The sequence below is a fragment of the Ischnura elegans genome, chromosome 1 (assembly GCF_921293095.1).
Source record: "Ischnura elegans chromosome 1, ioIscEleg1.1, whole genome shotgun sequence".
Lineage (NCBI taxonomy): Eukaryota > Metazoa > Arthropoda > Insecta > Odonata > Coenagrionidae > Ischnura > Ischnura elegans.
In genome coordinates this window covers 11,241,503-11,259,201 of record NC_060246.1, presented here as the reverse complement: position 1 = coordinate 11,259,201, position 17,699 = coordinate 11,241,503, and the positions used below count along the sequence as shown (strand labels likewise).

Below are 17,699 nucleotides of genomic sequence, written 5' to 3'. Positions count from 1 at the left end.
CTGCTAATCCCAAGAATACAATTATAATAAGCGTAGGTGAACAATTATGTAGCAGACAAAGTCCTCTTCAAGACAATTATACTTGAAAATTCCAATACATTGAGCACCAAATGTTGCCGGTGTTCTTCTATCAACGACCGTTGAATCCTTGAATATAAAGGCTTTTTTACTTGGGCTAGAAAAAAATCCAATGGTAAATACAGCAAAATCTCGGAATACAAGCCACATCGCACCAACGGGAGTAAGAAATTGTGTTCGCAGAGTGATTAAGCATCGTAAATATCTCACAAAGCAGTGATCAACTCTTTTTAACTTCTTCGCGGGCTGACGAATAACAGATGGCGTTTTCGGAGCCTCATTTGTTTAATGCAAACAAAGGAGAAATATGATTGGTCGAGGCGCCTAGCCTCCTGTGCGGGTGCCACTTTCGTACCGACAAAAGCATTACGTCACGAATTTGTCGGTTGCACCGACAATCTGTCGGTAGCGGCGTTTTGTGAATCACATTTCTATCGGTGCTACCGACGATCGTCGGTAGCTACCGACACCGACGATCGTCGGTATCCGTGTACAGAATTCCGCCCCTGTTCATAATAATACAAAACTAGAAATTAAATTGCTAAAATATACGAAAATCGAAAAAGTACTTGGTTGAGAGACGATTGAAATATTACAAACAACATAATGAAAAGGAATATACCCTAACATTTTGCCACAAACTTAGCTACTACCTATTTAAGAAACAATACGTAACTAAAAATACGAATTTGAAATATACCCCTACTTTACATTTACAAAAACAAAAAGGTTATTTAAGATACTGAAATCATGATAAAATACTCTTCTCCGACATCTAAAACTCAAAATCACTTGACACATCACATTTTAACAATGTGGGTTTTGTTCATGATTTGTTCAAATCATTCCGAACATCTCTTGTTTTGCATTGGCCTAGTGCCCAATAGATGGCAGCACCTGCGTAAGGATGTCCCAATCCATACTCCTTTGTGGTTGGCTGCCCAGAGTCTGGCTGGCTAAGTACATGATGCCCAATGCCTAACGAGTTGGGACACGGCTTCAATTTTTTTAGGCGAGCTTATTTCATGTACATCTGTTTTGCAAATGTTTCCCGTGTCCATATTTCATCTCGTTCATCCTATCCCTTCTCTCTGTATGCTTCCTTCAGTGGAGAATCACTCGTCACGCTGCCGATATCCTGCCTGGGTCACTGAGCATCACCATTGGCACACCCTCGACTCGAAGAAGTCCTTCCACTTCAGCCACAAGAATGCCACCCTCAAGATCAGCAACATGACGTCTGCACCTGGGGGGGCGTCGTCATCCTCCTCTTCCTCCTCATCGTCGCTACCCCCAACCTCCCCTGCCCTATCAGCACCATCTCCAGCGTCGTTGTCGTCGCCGGTGGCAGAGGAGGGCGAGGGAGGGTCGTCAGGGCGCATGCTGCACAAGGGGGGTGGACGGAGGCGTGGCGGAGGCCCAGAGGGAGGTGGGGGGTCTTCGGCGAGGGGGAGTGGAGGGGGGGAGGCGGAGATGCACGTGGTGTGCCACTCGGTAGAGGAGACCAGTGAGCGTCAGGCCACACTCATCACTCACGTCACCATGGGCTGGTGAGTGCACCACACGCTTAAAATAGCCATTTTCTTGGCTCCTTTCCCCATCAGTTGGTGAATGGCTGTGTGCACTAAATAATATAAAGTAGCAATTTACTACTCTTCTTACATTCAAATCCTAATTTGATCATTTGTCGAGTTTTTAGATATTATTTTATGAAGCTGTTTTAATTCTGCTAATATTTCTGATGTTTAGCCTCCCTTCATCAGGGTCATGAATTCATGAATCAGAGAACAAAGAAATGGAAAAAGAATGTGGTGCCAGTCCAGTCAGTCTGATTACGAAAATGGGTAACAAACTGAGTGTAGCTATTAGAAAATCCAGGGGCTATATTTTGCCTCTCATGAAATGGCATATATTTAAGTATTTCTATGTATAAGTTGTTTATGAGGTTGCATTGTAGCATTTCATGTAAGTATATAGGTGATATTTGTAAACTATCTCTAATATGCAACTGCCTTTTATTAACTATCTTTTTCTTCATTCTCTGATTCATTAATTTGTAGCCCTGGTGAAGCAGGAAATTCTATAATATTGACTGAATAAAAAGTGCTTTACAGAGAGACCTTAAAGCCTTTTCCCTTCTAAAGACCAAAGTATGCATCTGGACATTTCTTGACCTCTTAGACGAAAGCTGCAAATTTTTGTCGGGGAGATTTTGCTTGGCAGGTTAACAAATGCCATATATATGTTTCCTAGCTCTCCCCCTTTTATGACGGTCGCGGGTGTGATGTCTTTGTTTCGGGACCTAACACAGCGGGGCTTAGGCTTTTCCCTCGAAATCCAGGAGCAGGTACTCTGACCCCTCGTCTCATATAACCCCTCTTAGTGGTAAATTTGTGGTGGTCATTTTGCAAAATGAATATTTGTTCCTTTCTCAAAAAATATAAACTAAGAATGGAATTATTGTCTTTTGAGCAGCTTTTAAAATTTTTAAATGAAATTCTACGATAAATATTAACTTACATCTCGATTTCAGTATAAAAATCAACATGGAAATTGTTGCTGCATTAAATGCGTTATTATTGACGGTAGTGTTTCGCTCAAAATTTGACAATTCTCAGAATAAAATGAGGAATTCAATTCGAAGTCTGCAATTTACGTTCGTGCAACAATTATCCTCATAGCTAATTCATGTAACCAAAGCATGATTGACCATGAACCAATTCTGCTGGTAGGGTTATAACCCTCAAAAGGAGGTAGCCCAACTGCCCTCGGAGTCCGAGATAATGCGGAGTACCCGCGAGGAAAGGTCGCAAAAGGTTGGTGCTGAGAGTGCGTGATTGTCCGTGAGACTCTCCTTAACGAATGTCTTGCGAAAATGCTCCGTACGGAGAGGACGGAAGAGTCTCTTTGGGCTCAGTACAGCAGTCATGCTAAGGCGAGAACTCCACCGTCTCGAAAGGGTTAAATCTCCACCAATTATGAATTTATGGCCACTAGCATAACTATCTTTCATCATCCTTGATATCCGGTTCACTAATTGACCTCATTTAATGTTGTGTTTAGGCACTTTTGGCAGAAATATTTAAGTGCTACATTGCTTAGGTGCTAATACTTAGGTTCCACTAGTTGTAACTTAAATATTTGGCTGCATCATGTGGAATGTGCCGCAGATGTAAATTTTAATGGAGCATAATTTAAAGTAATAAAACACAGCTATATTAGTGCCTAAATGTGTGTATTTGCCCTAAAATTCCTGTGGAATATTGCATTACCAGCTCTAGGTATTGGAATGGTGTAGAATTTACATTTTTACCGGGATTCGCGTTATTGTCTAGCCCTTCTCAGATGCATCAATGGTCTGAGGCAGGCAACCACCCATCCTCTTCATTGCCCTCCCCTACCGAGGGAAAAGAGATTGTGCTTGAGAAATGTAGTTGGAAGTAACTGCCTCTTTGTGCAATCAACTTATGAGGCATTCAAACATTTATTTTCATTTACTTAATATATTTATCCATGTATTACCAATGTAATCGAAAGTAAAAAATTTGAATTCCTTTAAATTTCAATTCTATTACTTGTGTGAGCTTATAAGTAGATTACTTATGAAACGGTTTATTGATAAGTACAAATTAGAGAAATAAAGTAAGTACTAATTTTTACTAACAATTTGATTACTTTTACTTTGTTGGCTCACATCATGAGTTGATTTTAGAAAGTTTCAGCGGTAGAGGTCCAAGGGAATAAAAGAATTAGACTTTCAAAACAAATTTACCTTTTACATGAAGCAGTTATTTACCTCATAAACAGAAAACTAGGGTGTGGCTTATTTATAAATTTAAAGGAGTAGGTTGCTTTATTGTCATTTCCAAGTCAGAAGTACATAGTTTTAACCATTTATCTTGATGGAAAATTTAAAATAAGCACATGCCTTAAATATGAGCATGTTGGGATATTCAATTTTTGTGAATAAATTACTTTCTACTACCACGAAATTGCTTCCTTGACCTTTGCCAGCAAGGTCATTAGGGGGACATAGAGCAATATGAGGCATGGGAATACGTAATCAGCTGGCTGTGAGTGCAGCTGGCAACCATCCAGCTCAGCATTTGGGGTGGAGCTTGCGGCCATGTTGCACCTTAAAATATTTTATTTCTCAAAAATAGTGCTTTTATCGAAAAAAAAAAACTAAAGCTGGTGTCCCACGGTCAAATTTGCTTCAAGATATTTGCATCAAAATTTTTGGACCAAAACTTTTGATGCAAAAATTTGTATTCAACGGGATGGGGGTGTCCCACAATGCATCTCATTTGGACGAAAAACAAACGAAAGACGATATTTATGTAAACAAATTTGGAAGCTTGTGGAAGTGAAGGATTCTGTCTTTTTTAGCAGGCGAAATTGTCTGAACAGGCCTCTTGAACATTAAAGAGGCGAAAAAAAGAAAACAGAAGGAATGCTGAACTTGGCCTTGGCTGGAAAAGGGGTATGAAAGCGTTGGAATAAGCGTGCTAAACATGTTGGAGAAGGAGTTGGTCGCCGATTTTCCCATATATTATCGATAATAATTGACGATAAGTGAGGATATTTTCATGTCCCTTATCAGCAAGGTTGAGGGCAGCATAAAACGGCAGGATACAAACGTGAGGCAGTTTATTCCCACGAGGAAAATGTTATTAATAAATGATGGACATTATGCTTAAGAAGATATTATGAATAGTGCTGTAAACGTGCATTTAAATCACATTTTTTCTCTCCTAATCTAGCAGTTGCTAACATAAAGTCCTTATCCTATAACTAGAGGTCCGTGAAAGTGGTTTTATTTTTTGCTAAAATTCGTTTTAAAATCTTGTGATTTCGGTGTTATAGAAAATCTTGGCGGTGTTATTATAATGCAATAATTTTCCCACTATTTTATGCTACACTTTTCATGAATATTTATACTTTTATTATAAGCATTTTACATAACTTTTAACATAAGTTCAATTATACAAAATTTCTGACAAAACTAAATGAAATAAATGGTTCAACTTATAGTGATTGAAGGTATATTAATGGTTCAAGTATGTAGTCTGGGTGAATACGATCAGCAAACAGCAAATTCCCACTACCTTACATGTGTATACTTCGAGAGCCATTCCAGAATTTTTGGATTATCAAGTTTCTCTACACTAAAGAAAGCCTTTAAAATGCTTCAGTAGTAGCAACAACAAGCTCCTCCTTTGCTTTCTTTGACTGAGTGACTGTATGTTCAAATGATAGCTGTCGTTTTGTGGGTCCCCTTCCTTTCGCATGTTCATGCCTATCACTAATGATGTGCATTAACAGCGTGTCACATCATTCAAATTCAAATCTTATATCGCAAACTTTGCACAGTAATACTCAGTCTTTCACATGAAATCCTTCTCAGCTGAATTCACTTGCCCTGGTATGAACAGTATCACTAGCTTTTGATATTTTAAAATTCCTATCCTTCATTCGATATTTAAAGCTGGAACTACGATAAAAAAACAGTGCAACCACAAAACACAACCTATCATGTTGGTGTTTTCAAACTGAGTGCTGGGTAGCTGCGGTATAACCATAGTAGTGTATAACTTACAAATTGGCTGAAATGTTTCATGTCATGGGTTCCCTTTCGATACCCCTCACCCAGGTGTTGAGGGAAGGTAGGACAGCAGCCAGATACAACAAAATCGCTTAGTTTTGATTACAGCTGATGCCAATCGGTCAGGAAGGGCAGTGAAAGAAGCACACATAACAAAACATAATCGGATTCAAAGAAACTTTAAAAATTATTTCCCATTAATCGATCCTGCAACATCTAGAATGAGACGCTTTCTCACCTGAAGAATTAGATATTAGATTTGGCCATGTCCAAATGATTTTTTTGCATTGTAGCTCAGTGGAGAGCTGAATATTCGACGATCCGTCTGCAAATAAGGAGAATCCTCTATCATCTTATCCTTTCTGTTCTTTCCTTACCTTCTCCCAACTGCTAGCGCTTCGTGCTTTCAAATAACCTTACGTGTCTATGGATGTCTTTAAACGAATCGAATCGGGCAGTTGACGGCACGGCGCAGTTGACGGCCGCCGTGGTCACCACGGCGCCCATTTCAATCCGGCCCGGCGCGTCGCCGTCTAATAGGCGTGAAATACAGTCAGTGCTACGCGGCTGCTTTCTGACGAAGCAACTTTTCGCCGCCCGCCTTTCACGTCACGACGCCCTGAAATTCAGGCCGCTTTCAGACGAGACGACTCTCTGCCGCGCTGTGAGCCGTGCCGTAAACGGCGGCCCGATCCCAGCCAACGGCCGTGTTTAAGTCAGCGAAATTGTTACATTAGACCCACACTCAGGGCTTTCCTGCTACAACTTATCCATTAACGCTGTCTAATGCGTCGTGGTGAGTCACCGGAATTACTGCTCGGCATTGACGCGTACCGGGTGCGTGAGCTTGTATTTCCGCTCTTCCGCGGCCACGTTAAATTTCTTTCCGCACATTTTTAATTCATAATATCTAATTCTTCAGGTGAGACAGCGCCTCATTCTAAATATTTCAGGATTGATACATGGGAATCAAAGAGAGAGGCTGTGATAAATTTAACGGAAAATTCTGGTGGAGAAATCGCTAGTGCGCGATATCACGCGGATGCGTTAGGCGCGAGACTAAATGAGCCAATTGACCTTGGAATCGTAATGAGATAGAGCAAATGAACTTCGGCAGCATTAAACAATGGATTATGACTCGTTGGAAGTGATTTTTTCGCTAATCCACCTAAAATCGCAAATAACGCGAAATTTCGTTTTTATTTACCGATTTCGCGTTATTTCGTGTTATTTCGCGTTATTTCGCGATATCGCGTCTCGCGAAATTCACTCATCAAGATCAACTCATTATTACGGATTTTCTAGTTCCGAGTTTTCATCGCCTATCGAGACCAATTTTTGCTCATTTTTACTTTTAGGACCACTCCAGGCGATGAAATAGACGATCACGAACGTATATATATATATATTTGAAATAATGTTTTGTGAATTCACTTTGCTGTATGGTGACATTATAAATTCAAAACTAAACCTTTTAGTATTCCATAGAGTACTAATGAAAAAACTCAACCGGTTTCGATCTTTTCAGGTCTTTATCTAGAGGTTTACGATAATGATAATGACCTGAAAAGGTGGAAACCGGTTGGGTTGTTAATGCATACTGTGTGGAATACAGCAAAGTTTATTTTTGTTATCATAATATATATATTTATTAATTAAAATGCTAATGCAGATGATAAATAAGTTTAACCTTTGTGGCCTGTGTGTCAGCGCTTGGCGATGCTTTTTTGTCAAAGGCCCTGTGATTGGTTGGTTTCATCCAATTGGATGAAAATTTAGAACCTGTCCTATCCATTTGGACCAATCGGTGTTTTGTACAAACGATAGGACCAAAAGCCAGTTGGATGAAATTTTGACCGTGGGGCAGGGTGCGCGTCAGTTGCATCAAATTTTGATGCAAAAATTTTTATGCAAATTTGACCATGAGACATCGGCTAAGAAAAATAAGCCACATCCTACAAAACACCATAAATGTTTCATTTCAGAAAATGGGAAACATACCAATTGAGATACCAATTAAAAATGTCGACTTCCCCATTCCTTGTACATTATTGCAATGCAAATTGCAATAAACAACAACCTCAGTCCTCTATTCATGGAATAACGTTTCATATTTGGGTTTTTTTTTAGGAATATGTATTGTTTATTCATGGTTTTCGCCTGTGTCAACAGTTGTATTCACAGTCCTCTAGTTGAGGCAGGTTTTCGGCCAAAATAATAATGAAAGTGTATTCACAAATCAATAGCCTGTATTGAGGGGACTTAGTAATTCATCTTCCACATTTAATGTAGTATAAAACTTCTAATTGCATTCATTTCTTTCCTCTAGTCAATCTGGGTATGTGTGTATGGTGTTTTATCGACGAGATGCACATGTGATTGAACTTCAACAATCGAGTGAGTAAAATACTGTGTCATTATATTGCATGTTGTGTCATTTCACAATCTAGTATGTATGCATAAAAAATTGGCCATTGTAATTGTGTACTTAGCTATCCAATTACTTAATAAGTTGGCTTGTCTCCAATAACTCTCCATTGACATCCAAAATGGCTGTGCACTCATTATATACTTTAGAGGTATTTACTTTTTCTATTATATTATACCTCATTTTATAAAGGCTGTCAGATTTTTTTTCCATGCCTGTGCAGGGTTATAATATAATTGCCATGATATTATCGCAGTAAGCTTGGTTCAAAGTTCACAAGTGTAGACCCACATGTAAAGAAGTTCAGTTATAACAAAGTAAATTTCCGGCCCCCTACCCAACTTTGTTATGTTTGGGCTTCTCTGTATTTTGGACTTCTGAAACTTTAATTGTATTGGCTCAATGCAGCTCTAATTAGGTGTACAAGAGCTGTAACAACAAGGGATATTAAGAAGTAAAGTGAGTGTTCTTTTGAACAGAAACGATTTGATAGTTTTCCTAGGGATGGGTCATCAAATCTGCCAACCCTCCTAAATCCATCAAAATTTCAAGATTCGATATGATTGAAATTAGAGCACAAATGGTTTTAAATAATGCCCTTATTTTTTATAGTTACAGTAAAAATGACTTGTACATTATTGCTACCAATTGTTCTTTGTGTAACTAAAATCTAGGAGTGCAATAGCTTAAAATAAATAGGACATAATATGACTTAGAAGTTACTATGTTTACGTTGAGCCTACCAGGATTTCTTGACCTCAGGATTTGAAATCATTTACGGACCTATTATTGGTGGTTTCTGGAATTGTTTTTCTTGTGGTCTATATCAACAGCCACGAATAGTGCTTCCCGAGGGCAAATGTGAAAACTAGGAGTGGGATCGCTCAGTTTACTGCTAATTGCTCATGGAGTATTTCTTCCTGGAGGTGAATATACGCATGCATGCTGTCAGTGAATTTTCAAAATTTTATGAATTTTGTGAATATGGATTTGAGATTTGATTCAAATATGTACCTGGAAGATTAGATTTTGGATTCGTGAAAATTGTGGATTTGACCCATCCCTAGTTTGTTTTCAACTTGATGTATTGGAACCGATGTTTTAATTTAGGCTTCTCGTTTTATGAAAATAATACTTCTGTTATTACATTTGAATTTGCTACGAATCTGCTTTGATTTCTTTTATATTTGTAAATTGTATTTTTTAGATACTGATTTTAATGTTTTTAATTTATCTTAAAGGGAACAGTTCCTCAAGTTTTTGCTGAAAGATTATTGGATATAATAATGTATTATTGCTGGTATACAATTGCCATCATTATGTAATTAACTATGTATTTGTTTTGCCTCAATCTTGCAGGTACCTTCGCACGAATACCTGAGGAAGCCTGTAGTCCTCTGTTCTTCAATCCAGCTACTTTACCATACACCACTCTAATCAGTAAGTAATTATTCATTAATGTTTTGATATTTTGCATGATGTGAACGTTCTTCTCTTGCTCACACCTTTATGTGGCTCTGTGAAAAATTCCTGGCACAATAATTCTCGAGTCCGTCCGGCTCTGGGCCACTTAGCATTAGCAGGGTTGTTAGGGTGGCCAGAACTGAAGATCGGTCATCTACACCTGTTTATTATCTTAAGTAAGCAAATGTGGGGTGGGTGGCAGTGAGTTCAAGCATCATCATTGGAGTCCAGAAAGAGAATTGCCATTTTCACCCTCTCTTTTGTCGCCCTGCATTTCTTCAAAATTGATTCACCTGGGCTGAAAAAGGGTTTTCATGCAGGTGCCAGGAACGTTTAACAGTGCTTTAAAGATGAGTATATCTTATGTCAGTTGGTGTAGATAATATGAATCCTTAGTGTTCTCATGTTTTCTTGTCTGTGATTTTTCAAAAAAATCATATTATTTAACTTAAAAAAATGTAATGAATATTGAATATTTTTTGTGAAATGTTAGCCAAAAAGTGTGGTAGATATTTGATTTTCACAGCAGTAGATCTACGAAAATTAACTTTTTTTGTCAGAACTGGGCTCTATTATTTTGATAGAAGTGTGTATGCTGACTTGTATTTAATCAGTCATTGGACCTGCATTTCTTAGTCATGTATATTTTTCAATCTTTTTATTTATTGCTTGTTATGGTGGGAAGTTGCATTGGTAGGTAGTTTTTATAGGATATGTGGTTCTTTAGAGGAAGATAGGAGATGGAAGAAGGAAAGGAAATTGTATAAAAGTGGTGATAATGGTGAATTCATAAGTAATAAATGCTGGAGGATCCTCTGATGTCAGGGTTATTTATTGGAATGGCCTGCTAGATGCTTAATGACAAATGACTGATGGCCACCTGGGAAGTAGAAAGGTGAGGAGAGGTATAATTTGAGGAGTCTGGGTCGAAGAAAAAGTTGTGAAATGGAGGTGATAGAGACCCACTTCTCAATCTCAAAGGTAAGGCTGTCTTTGAGTGTTGACCTCTGGAGAAGTAGCCCTCACTGTTGGGACGTTTTATGGTGAGAGGCTTACTATTTGTGAAGTTACACTCATGACATTTGATTAGGATGAGTAGGAATGCCATCTTCTAATGGTCCTTTGGAAAGGTGAGTTTCTAATCGGATGGAATGGTATAGGGATGGGAGGGCATGTGACGATTGTTGGATGAATGGGTTGGCAATGGGCCCTCGATCGGAATACAGACTATCAAGGATGGTTTTCTTTGTATGTATGTATTAGTGGAGAGGTAGTCAGCATCCAGAAGATGTGTAGCTAGAAGGACATTTAATGAGATGTATACCTGAGGTAGAAATTTATTTTGTTTTCAATCATGCTGGATTGAAGAAGGCACTACATAGTTCCAGTGTCATCGAATGAAAACACATTATCATTATATTTATGTTTTATGCTGTGTTTGATTTTTCTAGAGTATTCACCCACAGTACACACCCTTTCAATTACTCTAGATGTTCTTTTCATTTGTTACGTATATTGCATTTTTTACCATGTATATTTTTGTTGCGAGGTTCGGTACTGATGAAATTTGTATGCAAGGGTTTGAATTTCATTTTTTTCTTCCTTGAAATAGCCGAGGCGATGAAACCACGCAAGTGCCCCTACCTGGGGCGCTACACCATCACGGGCGTGAGCCGAGGCGAGCGGGATATAGGGTTGGTGCTCACCATGGGGGAGAAGGGGGGAGGAGGTGCGTCGGGTGGGGGGGAAGGTGGGGGAGGGGGGAGGGACAAGCAGAGTGGGGTGGAGCAGTGGCGTCGGAGACGGCGACGAGAGGCGTGCAGCGGAGGGACCGAAGCGTTTGAATCTCTGGTGGTGGGTTGCAGTGCATCCGATACCATGGAGTTCCATTCGTCGTGTAGTGCAGAGGCTGTCTCGGGTGAGCTTTACTCCTTTACCTCATCAGATGGACTCCTTGTCTAACGACCTAAGGAGAGCATTTTTCTATTATTTTTAAGGTATTTTCAGGTACTTATGATTCTGTCAATAACCTTCCAAAAAGTGACTCGCTTTAATTCCATTATCATGATAATGAAAATAATTACCGTTCACCAATATCTTTAATAACCGAAATAAGCAGTGCATTGACAAAAAACAAAAAAATGAATCACTGTACTCAAAATCATTCACGGTATTCAAAATCATAATATAATTCCACAGGTATTCTTCTGGGTATGGTAGGTTTACATGAAATATTTTGCGAATAATGGTGAACTATTCTTCTTCCAAAATTGAACTTCCCTTCTCTGTTCAAAATTTGGTCCAGGAAATTGCGCATTAAATAGCATGGTTAGTTCTATATGTCTGATAATATTCAATTTGAAGAAGAATTTTATCATGTGACTCTATTTTTATAGGTGGATTTGAAATCATCCACTCAGGCTGCACATTTGGGTTGGTAGCAAGGGATTCAAAGTTGTTTTGTTTGTGTTGTTGAATTCAGTGTGCTCTATCTCCTGCAACAGGGGTTGGTGCACCAGGTGATATAAACTGTTTAGCCATAGTCAAATACCCTCAGAGTGCTTCCACCTACCTCATGCAGTGACTGTTGACATGTACTCTGACTGGCATCTTTCTCTACCTTAGGAAGGCACCAACAGATTAATCCTTACTTATTATCCTTAGATAATATCTCATTCATTTGAAGGTGTGGAACTTCCCTGTGAAGGATACTGCATTCCTAATAGTCTTCACAAGTTTTCTGTGGGAATAACTGTGAATTCTTGCTTGCGTGAAGAAAAGGAAATTATTATTGACTGGGGCAGCTTCAAGCGTTTATTTCATCCCACTCTGAACCCTTTGGGATGCTTAGTGATGTGCCGACTGATGTATTGCTCTTTATTTCCACCTAGCATACTCGTGTCATGGCAGCTGGGAAGACAATGGTACCAACTACCTGATAGCATCGCCAGTGAGTCGTAAATCAGTTGGTGCCAGGCGCTACTGCTTCATTTACACTGAGTCTGAAGTTGGAGACAAGAAAATGTTGCAGTTCTCTTCTGTGACTGATTCCTGTCTTCGAAATCCCATTTCCCCTGTGGGTGACCAAACTCCGTCCGCTGGCATATGGGCGTTTAATGTCACTGTAAATGGTGAGTTATTTAGATGAAAAACACAGTTCATTTCTCAGTGTAAAAATAGCACAATTCAATAAAACTTGTTATGATGATGCTCATTGCCATCTTTGTCCTCAAAAAGTCCTCCACCAATATTGGATCTTATTAAAATTTTAAACAGAAAATATATTCTCCAATACAGTGAATCTTAATGATTAATTATCTGTTCTGAGAATTCATAAATTCTGTAAATTCATAGCTTTATAGCATGTCTGTTACAATAAGTGCTCATACATCAATGTGCTTTCTGCAGTTTTTATCATTTCGGATTTTGTTGCTTAAAATTCAACCATAAAGATGAGAATGCTCATCTTGATTGTTTCTCCAGGGTTGGGTAGACTGTATTTGCTTTATATAACTAATGGAAACTTATTCACAACTGAAGGCTATTTATATTCAATCATGGCTTATGGCAAAATATTTCTATTTGTATTTCCTTTTCATTGAGTTGAGGGAAAGGTACTCTGGTTTGAGTGTATTAACTGGTTTACCTACTTCTCCCTTACCTTTACCTGAATAGTAATCAACCATGAGGTTGATTTGGATGAGTAAGGGTAAAGCTCACATCAGACAGCACCAGCGGTATGTGAAACTCATGCCCATTCCTTTCCCTATGCCACCTTGGACTTTGATGACTTTATTTGGGGATGTCTGAAGGCTTCACACAGTAGTGGAAGCTTGGTGTAACAAGTGGTCATAATGCCCAGGAAATCACTTGTTATATTGGGTGCTCGTTATAATTGAAGGATGAAGGCCCTCATTTTTCACATTCATACTTCCTTATTGCTTTTGTTTTGAAGCACAGCTGTTTCTCAGAGAAATAAAGGCCTGATTACATGCTACATAAACCAGTGCAAGTTAATGGCTTAATGTATGAACGTGTGAATGAATGCCAAAATGCCCGTTGTTACCACCCAACTTGTCCAAATGCATGAACACTAAATAGAACATGTTCTAATTTGTTTCATGTTCCGTTCTGGTCTTCAAAAATCGTTCATGTAAACAGACATTAACTTGTTTGTGTTAAGGTGTGTAACCAGGCCTTGAGGTCTGCATTTCTCTTAACTTTCGTGTTAGTCTATAATTTTGCTAAACAATTATTGGTGTTCGTTTCCAAAAACCACGCATCTGTGGCTGGGTGGTAATCAATGTGTGGTGCTGTGTTTGTGGATCTGGGATCATCTGGAGTGGTTTGGATGCATGAAATTGCTGTGCAACAGCAGAAATCATTTGCCAAACAGTCGCATTGTACAAAGCTGCAAGAGAAGCAGTAGAAGTGGGACGTACTCACTACTACCGCCACCACATGCAGTGCAATTGTCCCTTCTCCTCTGCTAGCCGTGTGATACCCAATCATCACATCTGGCCATGTGCAATGTATGGAATCAATGAACCTAGAGCTCTCGTGAAGGCAACTAACATGCAATAGTGCCATCAAATATCATTCAGCTCCAGAGGTCTCAAACACACTCTTATGTCATTTTAATTTAGGTTTACTTAATTTGAGATAATAAGATGACTTAATTTCTGGCATAGGATGGTGCTTCCGTTTCATTTGAATGTAAGTTGAGTTCACTCGGGAGCAGAAGGGATAGAAGATGGATAAAACAATCGAGCAATGGCAAAGATGGTGTTGTAGGGAAGGTGCAGACTGAAGTTGACTAGATTCTTTTCTGATCGTCTCTTTTCCAACCCACACGCCTCATGTCACCCTGGCACAAATGCGAGTCAACTCTACCCACTTCATCACTTCCCGCTGTCGCATGATTGGCTTGATTACTTTTTGCCCAATCTGTTCCTTGCATTAGGATTAAAGAAAAATATTTTTTTTTTAATTTGAACATCACAAAAAAATACTACAGTGGGAACTATTCTGTAAGTGTATGGTTTTGTAGACATATACAGGCATCCCCCGAGTTACGTATGTCTCGACTTACGTAAATCCGTACTTACGTAAGTGATAACCGTATTTCAAATGATTACGTTAATTTTCGAATGCGAGCGCAAAGTAGTAGATATTCGCTCGTACAGCCTATGGTAGAAAAAATATCGAATAGTTATCGAGTTTTTTACGAGCTAAAAATAACAAAGTGACCCATTTTTGTCATTCCTCGAAGGAATTTTCATTAATATTTGTAGAAAAATCGCTTATAAATCCCAAGTCAGCAATCAACGTGAAAATTTGCAGTTCTAGCGATGGATGTGGTTGCGCTCATTCCTGTACGATACAACTTGTTATACAGCAAGCACACCCGAACTCCGACTTTCAACTATGTAAAAATTGTATCCTTAAGTTTGGTCATTTCCATCTGTGGATATAAAAGAAAATGAAGTTCAAGCAGAAATCTTTATTGCGGAAAAGAATTGTTTAGTACCCACGTAACGGCATTGAAATTTTGAGTGTTGGCAATGAACGCCGCGAAAAAGTTAAGAAAAAGTTGACATACCATATTAATTGCGTAATCGTTTACATGGCTCCGGCAGAAGATTTTATTTATTTGGCGGAAGCTGCATTTTCTCGTTCTCTCATATTGTGTGCAACTGTAAATTAATATTGCGTCTTTGAAAGCTTTTCCCCACTAACTTTGTCGCACGTTAATGACGGAGTTGGCTGAGTAAAAGCTCACTCTTAAATAGCTTCGTGCTTTGGAAATACTCTTTGATGTTTCCAGCGAAGTAAATATTCAAATGATGATATTTTCACGTTATTTTATTGAGATATGAGAGAATGAAAGTATGTTTCCGTGCGTGAGGGTATGTGCGTGTGAGTGTATCTAAGAATATAGTAATTTACTGGTATTTTTTGCGTGTTATTTGCTCGTAATCCTAGACACTCCTCCTACGTGTATTAACTGTGACAGTGAAACCACCAGATTCATCGATCAACGTAATATATAAAAGGCAGGAGAGATAATGATTATAGGTAGGTTGACAATGCATTCTTTGGGCTCTTAGATCGCAGTATAACATAATGAATAAATTTAAGTATTCAGTTTAGTAATGTAGCGTTGAGATACCGTACTTTCCCGAATCCACGCGATCGGTCAACTCTGGGAATAATATTAGGCATTTTGATTGGCAATACTCGAGATGCAACTCTCAGACTATATTAATGTTTATCGATTTTGTATCTAATAACGTAAGTATACGCGGTAGAGTACATGAATATCGCAGTGAATTGAATGAAACTTCACCGAGAATTTACCGCGCATTTCTCCGCTGAGAAGTTCACCGCGCCGATCGAATCTCTTAAACGCTAACTCAAAGGTTCGACTTACGTAAATTTCGACTTACGCAGAGTCTGCCGGAACGCATCTCTTACATAACTCGGGGGATACCTGTACGTCTCTTGGCATTTTTCACACCTGAGAAGGCACTCCTGTTGGACCACACCATGGATTTATACAGATTTCTTCCTAGCCTAGCCTATTACCTATTTATACAGAGCTGTTATTGGCCAGATTGACACAACAAGTTATTTTTTCCAATATTATTTGTAAAATAGGTAACTCCCTTTCACTTTCACGTTAAACGTGATGCACTGCTCTGAAGAATTATACCTCCCAATATCAAGTTCATACAATGGCAAGGACTCCTTACTCCTACAATATCCATTTTTTTTACATATTAATCATAGGCCTTATGATGGTACACTGCCAATCACTCATTATAACACAACTCTCCCTATGTGCCATACCCTCTATACATAACTAACTTCTACTGTCTTTGAACCTCTTTGAGGACTCTTTGATTAGCAGCCAAGCACTGTACCCACTAGCGTACCATCCCCCCCTCTGCCATCTCCTCCCCATTTTCTGAAGAGAATTACCTTATTTATCAAGGTTCATCATCTGATGGTCTTATTAATTCACAGTATTGTATACACTAAGGTCCTGGTGAAGGATCAGTTCATGTACATATTTCTTTCACTTTTTGCAGGGCAATGTGCGGAAGCTTCGACTAGTGCTGACTCTGGGATGTTTGTGAAGCCAGAAGCAAGTTTAGTGTTATTTGCAGCCGTGGTTTTGTCGTGTTGGTTGACTGGGCTAAGGTGATTGGGTGCCAGGTGAGGACAGCGCAAAGCAAATGACCACTTCTCAGTGTTGATGAACTGGCTCAAGGCAGACGGGGAGGCAAGGGAGCAACTTGTGACGTGAGCACGCCAAGACGCAAGCTGGCTGATGCTCCTGGTGTGGTGGACCCTGTGGAAAACGACCATATGTGGTGCTAAGGGCCAATTCATGCTTCAAAATCGTCACAATTCAATGCCAAAGTTGATATAACCCTTTGCTACAACCTTTGTCTCGTGTCTTGTGCTCTGTTTTAAGTTGTTTTTCAATCATTTCCTCTTGAATGAAGATGAATGTTTTTCAGTAGTGTAAAGGAAGGCGAGAGCAGTCCCTCTCCTTTTTGGAGATGTTCTGCATTGGCCACATGGCGATAGCTTTGGCCACGTGTTGCCGCGAATGCTTACAGAATGTGTCGTGTGGGATGGAAGGCATTGGTGAGGTGGTCACCACGACGAGGGACAGTGTCTCGGATGCTATCGAGATTGCTCTTCAATTTTCTGTTCCTCCTCATGCCGCCTGTACTGGAACAGGAATTGCTTAATTGGTGGTGGCAGTTGTTGTTGTCATTGTTGATATTGTTGGGAGGAATTCATGAGGAATGCAGGCAGGCTGTGGACAGCAATATAAGGTGGCACATTTTAAATTAACCTTTGAATCTGGGGAGCAAGATGAGGGCAGAGTACCGTATTTGAGGAAAAATCAGTCGATACTACAGGGCAGCTGTTTTGTATGAATGCTAGTGATCTTTTTGAAAGACATTATTTTAGTATGATTGTGTCTTTATATCCATTAACTAAATTAAAAACAAATCACCTACTGAGATACATATTGATCTGAAAATTAATATTTCACCCAAGCAAAATTATTTTAGTTCCTTAACCTAAAGTATGTCGTGTATG

At 39.2% G+C, this 17,699-nt stretch overlaps 1 protein-coding gene across 1 annotated transcript in view; it reads left to right on the top strand.

Annotated features, from left to right (window-relative positions):
- LOC124154302 overlaps positions 1-17,482 on the top strand; it is a 121,047-nt gene extending 103,565 nt beyond the window's left edge. The window contains exons 8-13 of the mRNA XM_046527943.1: positions 1,187-1,628; positions 8,013-8,080; positions 9,471-9,551; positions 11,188-11,493; positions 12,467-12,706; positions 16,670-17,482. Coding sequence (XP_046383899.1) covers positions 1,187-1,628; positions 8,013-8,080; positions 9,471-9,551; positions 11,188-11,493; positions 12,467-12,706; positions 16,670-16,785 — 1,253 coding nt within the window. The 3' untranslated portion in view covers positions 16,786-17,482. The remainder of the gene's footprint in view (positions 1-1,186; positions 1,629-8,012; positions 8,081-9,470; positions 9,552-11,187; positions 11,494-12,466; positions 12,707-16,669) is intronic.
- The last annotated feature ends 217 nt before the right edge of the window (positions 17,483-17,699 follow it).